Source organism: Artemia franciscana, chromosome 6 (genome assembly GCF_032884065.1).
Source record: "Artemia franciscana chromosome 6, ASM3288406v1, whole genome shotgun sequence".
In the NCBI taxonomy this organism is placed as follows: domain Eukaryota; kingdom Metazoa; phylum Arthropoda; class Branchiopoda; order Anostraca; family Artemiidae; genus Artemia; species Artemia franciscana.
Genome location: NC_088868.1, coordinates 20,360,550 through 20,369,550, shown reverse-complemented (window position 1 = coordinate 20,369,550; position 9,001 = coordinate 20,360,550). Strand labels below are relative to the sequence as shown.

The window sequence follows — 9,001 nt, the reverse complement described above, 5'->3', positions numbered from 1 at the left end:
AGTCAATTCCTAGTACTAAGACCCGAGATGCTCTTGATTTAACATAAGGATAGAAATTATACAGGGGAAAAACCATAAAACTATGGATACTTAAGGGCGAGCGAACATATGAAGAACTAAAGACACTAAAAACTTAGCTTTTTACATGCTCATCTTTCATGTTGTTTTCATGGCACTTGGTATTAACCAAGTGACATATAGCAATCGCAAGTTCTGTCGGTCTGTCTGTCTGTCTGTCGGTCTCGGTTTTGCTACTTTAGGCACTTCCAGGTAAGCTAGGACGATGAAATTTGGCAGGCGTATCAAGGACCTGACCAAATTAAATTAGAAATAGTCGTTTTCCCAATTTGACCATCTGGAGGGAAGTGGGGGCCCGTAATTCTGAAAAATTAGAAAAAGTGAGGTATTTTTAACTTACGAACGGGTGATCGGATCTCAATGTAATTTGATATTTAGAAAGATATCGTGTCTCAGAGCTCTCATTTTAAATACCGATCGGATCTGGTGACACTGGGTGGGAGTTGGGAGGAGGAAACCTAAAATTTTGGAAAACACTTAAAGAGGAGGGATCGGGATGAAACTTGGTGGGAAAAATAAGCACAAGTCCTAGATACATGATTGACATAACCGGAATGGATCCATTCTCTTTGGGATAGTTGGGGGGGGTTAATTTTGAAAAAATTAAAAAATGAGGTACTTGTAACTTACGAACGGGTGATCGGATCTCAATGAAATTTGGTATTTAGAAGGATATCGTGTCTCAAAGCTCTTATTTTAGATCCCGACCGGATCTGGTGATATTGGGGGGAGTTTGGGATGGGGGAACCTAAAATCATGGAAAACGCTTAACTTGGAGAGATCGGGAAGAAACTTGGTGGGAAAAATAATCGCAAGTCTTAGATACGTAATTTACATAATTAGGAGGTTCCTTTCTATTGGAGAGGGAGGGGGGTTAATTCTGCAAAATTATCAAAAATGATGTATTTTTAACTTACGAAGGAGTGATCGGATCTTCATGAAATTTCATATTTAGAAGGACCTCGTAACTCAGATCTCTTATTTTAAATCTCAACTGGATCCAGCGTCATTGGGGGGGCCAGAAATCTTAGAAAATACTTAAAGCGGAGAGATCAGGATAAAACTGGATGGGAAGAATAAAAACCCGTCTAAGATACGTGACTGACATAACCGGACCGGATCTGCTCTCTTTGTTAGAGTTGGGGGGGGGGTAATTTTGAAAATTGAGGTATTTGTAACTTACGAAAGGGTAACCAGATCTTAATGAAATTTGATATTTAGAAGGATCTTGTGCTTTAAAGCTCTAATTTTAAATTCCGACCAGATCCTGTGGCATTGGGGGGAGTTGGAGGGGGAAACCAGAATTCTTGGAAAACGTAAAAATTGGGGTATTTTTTATCTTACAAATAAGTGATCGGATCTTAATGAAATTTGATATTTAGAAGGAATTTATGTCTCAGAGCTCTTATTTTGAATCCCGACCAGATCTTTTGACATAGGGGGGAGCTGGAGGGGGAAATCTTGGAAAACACTTGGAGTGGAGGAATCGGGATGAGACTGGATTCGCTCTCTTTGGGGGAGTTGGGGGGAAGGGTTCAGTGATTTGGCGAGTTTGGTGCTTCTGGACGTGCTAGGACGATGAAAATTGGTAGGCGTGTCAGGGAGCTGCACAAATTGACTTACGAGTGGGTGATCGGATCTTAATGAATTTTGATATTTAGAAGGACATCGTGACTCAGAGCTCTTATTTTAAATCCTGACCGGCATTAGGCCTCTGATTTTCCTTTTAAATCAATCTATTGATTCTTACAATTTTGTTAGAGCTCATACCATATGAGCTCTTAGCTCTTCTTGCCTCGTCACAAGTGCCATATCAGCTCTTAGCTCTTGTTTTTTTTTTACTATGCCCCCATGTCGTGGCCGGGGACAGCAATTGCTCCATGATTTTTTGTATGGACCATCCCTAAGTTCCGTCGTTAATTTTTTCTGAGAGTGAAGATCCGAAACTTGTTGGTTATTCTTTACCCTCGGATGTCATCTTGATCATCTAAAGTAAACCTAAATGCAGTCTTCGTCAACCATACCAGGGTGACTTAGTGCCAGGGTCTCGGCCTTACCAAAACAAAGGATGGAGTTTAGGAATAGACCAAGGGAAAGAAGGCTCATCAATAAGGAAGCGTAATCTTGATAAAATGTACTATCAATGAATTTGATGATGTTTGGCTGCGTTTCAAACTCCAAAAGATGAAGAAAACTAACTTTTAACCAAATTAGAACAGGATAGTGGCACAAGCACTATAAACCCTGAAAGAAAGAAAGAGAGGAAAAGCCGAAGAAATAGGATATGCATTTATTTTATATTACTAAATTATAACAAAAGTGACAAGATGATTTTCAAAGATTACAGTCGTAGCGAGTAAACTTAGTTTAAAAAAAATTAGAATAGGAATAACTCTTTACTCAGTACCTGGTGATTGCATGTAATAGAATGATTCCAAAGCTGCAAACACACACTGCAACTTGAATCCGAATTCCTTTCCTGGAAGATTTTTTTATAGGATATTAAATGGTGTAGTATTTTTTTTTCTAATTTTAGGCAAGCTCAATAGGTCAATTGGGCAACAGATTTTTTTCATAAAAAAAACAAAAGAATTCTTAAGATACACCCTTAAACACATAATCATAATATCTTGAAAATATAATCTTACGAAACTTCGCAAGCTCTTCGAGGGAAGAGCCAAGGGGAGGAGGGGGCTTTAGGTGACAAATCTGCTCATTCCAGCACCCGACAATAACACACTCCAAGGAGTAGGTTTGTTTTCTTCTTGTGTTGTAGAGGTCACATAGAGGGATGAACCATTTCAAAGGTCAGCTTGCTAATTTTTAACCTAAACATAGTTTAAGCAATATATATGCAGATAGTAGATACTAACAAGGCTTGAGGATACGGATATAGGAGGGGGGTATGGGCTTTGTAATAACCAGTTAAATAGGATGTATGGCGACAGGAAAATAGGAAAAATGTACACTCTTTTATTTTGCAAAAACTCATGATCCAAGGAGCCTCATTCCCCCTCAACATAAATTTATGTGTATTCTATGCACATCCTACAATGATGGTAAAATTTACGTTGGTTTCAGTGATGACCAATATATAATTTGGCCTGGGCCTAGATTAATAGAAGCTAAACTACTAATAAATACATAAAAAACAATTCAATTGTACTCATTAAAAAGTTAAACAGTCATCAAAACGTAAAAGGCTAAGAATCCAAGCTAAAATTTATATTAGTCCATTATGAGTAACATTCCTCTTTCGACTGCGAGCACTCCTTTTCCCATGTCTGTATCTCACAGAGTTATTCAGTCTTCGTCGGTAACTGTATCTTCTTTTGATACTTGTAATCCTAGTATAAATCTTGGATTGACATGAGCATGTTGCTCTGCAATGTCTATATCTTTCTCTACCTTCAGGTGTGTTTGTCGTATGACACAACCAATTGTTCCATTTCATGTTCAGTTCTCGACAATTCACCCATAAGTCGGCGTATTGACATGAATTCGTACACAGTTTATTAGCTTTGCAAGAAGACTGACACCGACCACACGATTGTCCTGATTTATATGGAAATCCAAGGCGTTCGACATAGTTGCCACTAGAATAAAAAATATTCATTAGTGTTGTAATTATGTAATACACTTTGCAGCTGTGAAGGCGATAGTAAAATGTGACAGACATGTTTACATGGCTATAAAGAAAAGATTCAAAAGGAAGATGTCAGTCTGCTATCTCAAAGCTGACAAGCTGTCAAAGAAGGATAATTAAGTAGCTTTTTAGGTGGAGTCACCTTCTTTTATTCTTTCAGAAGAATCCAGATTTTAAATATCCAATCACATAAACTGAATAGTTTGAATATACCTGGAATTTACTTGTAAGAATAAGTATGTGTCGTTGTTGAGAGAACACTAGAAAAAATTAGTGTACACTTTGTAGAAGGAAAAAGACAAGTTAACAACCAACCACACTGCGGACTCCTACTAAATTAGCAAGGTAGCACCTTCCTCTTGACATGAAATCAGTCCTTTAGAAAAGAAATGAAATAAGTAAAAATTCAGGCGGTCCAGCATCTTTCAACCTACATCAAGAGCTGATTAGAAAAGCATTCCAATGCAATCAAACCATTTCAAACTGCATTTTCGGTCGTAGAACCTGTGGCTTCGGTACAACTTTTAATGAGTTAGTGACAAGGCAGGTTGCAAGACTTAGATTCTCAGCGTAGTTCATTTCCTTTTCCCAAGTTTTTCCTTTCATTCTTAGCAGAGGCGTGGTGCCAGCATTTTTACTGGGGGGGGGGGCAAGACTTTTATTCGAGCACTACTGAAGAAAAGTTACCATTACCGAAGGTGCTACTAGGTTAAATTCAGAATATTGCCCAATACATAAATCATAAAAATAAATCTATATATATAAAAATAAGTTGTTTGTTTGTGTGTCTGTCGACTGACGTCATGTTTGTCGGCTGACGAAATTACAGACCGGGACACCAGGACACAAATGACGACCGGGACACAGGGAATATAAATGACGACCGGGACACTCAAAGGGAAATTGCAGACTGGGGCAACGGGGTACCAATAACGACCGGGACACAGGGAATATAAATGAATACCGGGACACAGGCACACAACTACAACGGGGACGCTTGGGGGCACAGGGGGGATATGTAAATGACGACCGGGACGCAGGGAATGTTCGATTAGCAATCACCATCAACAAAGCTATCATTAGAATAATGAGGTATAGATCTGAATACGGATTGTTTTTCCCATGGACAATTATATGTTGCATGTTCAAGAGTCGGTAAACTTGACAATCTATTTATATGCACAGAGAATGGGACAGCGAAGAATGTTGTATATTAGCAAGTTTTACGTAGTTAAAAACACACACACACATATATATATATATATGTATATGTATATGTATAGGGTTTCATATATATATATGAAACCCTATATAGGCCAGTGTATTCTCCTGATGAGCCCTTATGTTGGGTGTTGCCTCTGAATTATTTGTCTATATTATTTTTTCTATTGTTCGGTAAATGACAACTTATACTTATTGACGACATGACTGCCTGTCCATGGATTATTCTTTATGGTTGATTGTGTGTGGCTATACTGTTTGACCTATGTGATTGTATGGATGAGTAGGGTTAAGGCCTCATTCAAGTGCTGGTCTATATTAATCACTAATTAAGGAAAACAGTCTTCCTTTTCTCCTTCTGTCTCTCTTTTTTTTTTTTTTTTTTTTGTGTTTGTGCTGTAGCATTGGTGATTTATCTTTTCATGATATATATATATATATATATATATATATATATATATATATATATATATATTCATAGGTGGGACACAGGGATACAACTAGAATGGCGTGTAACTAATATGGCGCGTAACGACTTACGCGCACGGGGGGCTTGGGGGAGTCCGAAGCGCCCCCACCAACTAGGTGTTAGGGTTGCGCGAAGCGCCACCCCAACAGCTAGTAATAATAATAATAATAAATAAATAATAAACACACATTAAATCAACACAAAACTGGTGATCGAGCTTTTACTAAAATTATCCGCAACGAGTTGCTGCTGGCGACATTAGTATAGTTTAAAAAGGCTTTTCGTAGATTAAGGTGAATTTCATATATGTTCGGCTTTTTTCAGCAGGCTTCACGACCAATGTTGCAGAACCTATCCCCCTCCAGTCCCCCAACCTCTCATCCCAGTAAAAGATAGTTAATCTTATAGTTGAGCCATGGACCATTCTAACAGCCCCAAGTATTGTGCTATTCATTTGCACGCAATTTTGAACAGATTTTGACTCTATAATATTAATTTGGTTGTGACGACATATACTTACTTACGACTGTCTGTCCATGGATTATTTTTTACGGTTGATTGTGTACGGCTATGTTGTTTGACCTATGTAATTGGATGGATGAGTGGGGTTACGGCCTCATTCAAGTACTGATATATATTAATTAATTAAGCAGGAAAACAGTCTCCCTTTCTCCTTCTGTCTATTCTTTTCTGTTTTATGGTGTGTGTTTAATTCTGTGTGTGTTTGTGCTGTTGCATTGGTGATTTCTTTTTTCATTATAAAATAAACCTGCAATACACACTTAATCCTGGAATAAAAAAATCAATGTTTTGGCTCTGTATTACACAGACTTGTTACGAAAACTGTAGTTGTCTATGTTTTTCTATATTAAATTCCTTTATTACTTTATCCTTCTCTTTCAACTTGTACTTGTACTTCTTTTGATTAATTTGTTCTTCTCTTCCAGTTGTCAACAGTGCAAGTGAAGATAATCTTTCTTGCACCGTATTGTTACTGAAGTATGTCTTTAACCATCAAAGGCAAGAAAAAGATCTTTCACTCGATGCAGAATTCATAGGAATAGTGAAGTCAGTTTAAATAGATCATATATGAGAGGAAACACACATTTCAAGTTTTTTCAGCAAAAACAGATGATTTTTCTAGAATGTTTTCGTTTATTATTTCCTTGATTCCGTAAAAGCACTGTAGCTCAGACATGCATTGTTCAAAATCAAGCTTATAATATTCACAAACAAAGCTTACACTGTCTTTGTTCATTTCGTTTGCACCTAGCATTCCGCTTAAGTTGTTGAAAACATCCAAACTGTTCTCTTCTAGCCTACTTTCAATCTCTGTAGCTACAACATCAATAACAGGATACAACACTGTATTTTTGAAAACTCTGCGGTTTCTCATTTGGAACTATTGTACCCCCACCTAATTTCACTGGAACTTTACGTTTCCAGGGCAATTCAGGACCTTTAAAATCACATTTATTAGCTGATTCTGAGCTGTGAAGGCAATCATAAAGTACCATAGGAAACCCACAGCGTGTATTTTTGTTCAGAAAACTTGCAGTTTTATTATTTAATATTTAAGTTAAATATCTTAAATATATAATAAATTTTTCATTTAATTTCACGGGTTGAAAAGAGAGTGATGCATGGGAAAATACATGGGAAATATATAATTTGTTTATATATTTGCATACTAGAGAGGTCGTGATAGTGGGTGAATTTCAGTGCAGCTGCAGTCAAAATGTGTTATCTACAATTATTGTACACATTATGAATTATATATAAAAATTGCTTTTTTAACATATATCCTTCTCAACAGCCTCAATTCGATACTTATAAGAAAGAGGGGACAATTTTTTCTTCTTTTTCTATGAAAATACCAAATAAAAATTATTTTTGAAATCAAGAGATGGGGGGAAATCCAGGAGGCAAATACCCCCTCATTCGTGATTGGCGCCACTGGAATTGATTTCAATAGCAACAAAAGCCTAATTTCATTCAATACTCGGGATTTTAGGTTCTTAGACCTCTGTAGGTCTGAATCGTATAGGCACTGGCCTACGGGATAGCCAAGACCAAATATCACATAATTTCTTAATCTAGTTTAAACCGCAAAATTATTTTACCATAGTCTAGTTCAGATATTGAAAACAGTCGAACCTGTTTCTCACTATAATATATTTCAAGCACTAGACCTGCCAACAAGAGAAAAATTTTCCCTGGTTGATGTTGCGCTGAGCTTGCATAAGAGGTGACCTATTAACTTGATGATAAGATTTCAATGGCGCTATATTTTCATAAATGCTAATGAGGAAGCGCAACAGACCTCTATTTTTCACGTTTTTTACATTAAAAACGAGCTGGGATAGTTAAAAAATTATCTGGTCGAAATAAAGAGCGAATTTGAAGCTTAAAAACGAGCAACAGTTTTGAAATTACTATTTAAATCATAGTTTTCCTCCAAATTATTGGGGGGCAACTGCCCCCCAAGCAACAACACTGATTCTTAGCCTTGAGAAATCCCATTCTTTCGCATAACAGGAAAAATCAGCATATTGTTTACTTTTTAGCTCCTTTGGAGATAATTTTTTTTTTATGGATTATTTACATTTATGACCCTAATTACATGCTTTTGAAATCAGATTTTTCTATGGAAATTTTATAACTTCTTATATATGGAGTGTGTCGAAAGTAAAGCCACTAACGCCTTTGGAAAAAATCACTGAATGAGCCAAAAAATTACTAAGCTCATAATTCTTCTGTTTTCATGTTGAAAAACGTAACAAGGTGTGTTTCTTCATAACTTTAACTGGGAGAAGGATTGCTCGTTGTGCTATTTTACCGTAAGACTATTTGTAAAACTAGTTAGTCACCTAGCAAGGGTACTTTGAATAGTATTGGATAGTTTTCAATTCCATGAAGACATTGGATACCATTCGATTGGTGTCAAACCTCCCGATATAGCCCATAAAACGCTGAGTTTAACTAGTTCTTTCATTTGTTAGTTTGTACAGGATTTAGGTCTAAGCTAAAATGTAATTTCTACGATCGAAATCAGGATTGCTGATTTGTACAAGACCTATACTTTTCCGGGTAACAACTTTCCCACTTTGAAAAGGCTTTCATAGACATCATCCATTTACCCCTATAGTTTGCTGGCTCTAGAAAAGAGGATGAATGAAGGATTACATCATCCAGACTTTTTACTTGGGTGATTTTGAGGACACTGCAGAGATCATAAACAAAAATGACTTCCAGTCATCCAATGAGTCAGCCCAATATTTTCCAAAAAACTATGCCATATTGGTTCCAGAAAAAAGGAGTTGCTGCGGATCATATCACTCAAACCGTTTACTAATATGATTCTAAACTCAGCCACAGAGCTCAGTAAAATAAGAAGTTCCAGTCATCAGATGAAGGATGTTCAGAAAATGGAATCGCCTTTGAATTTTTGCTCAATTCGCGCACAACTTTGAAACTGTTGTCATAAGTTTATTTTCGGGAAAGGGATCTTTTTAGGTTGGGTGAAATTTAAACAAACGCAAAAAATCGACATTGTTTGTAATGTGTTGAAAAATATAACGAAAATT

At 36.7% G+C, this 9,001-nt stretch overlaps 1 protein-coding gene across 3 annotated transcripts in view; it reads right to left on the bottom strand.

The window, feature by feature from the left end:
- Positions 1-3,219: 3,219 nt before the first annotated feature.
- Positions 3,220-9,001, bottom strand: part of LOC136028166 (serotriflin-like) — a 173,264-nt gene continuing 167,482 nt past the window's right edge. For all 3 annotated transcript variants that reach the window (XM_065705847.1, XM_065705850.1, XM_065705848.1), the window contains one exon: positions 3,220-3,674. In XM_065705847.1, coding sequence (XP_065561919.1) covers positions 3,302-3,674 — 373 coding nt within the window. In that variant the 3' untranslated portion in view covers positions 3,220-3,301. The remainder of the gene's footprint in view (positions 3,675-9,001) is intronic.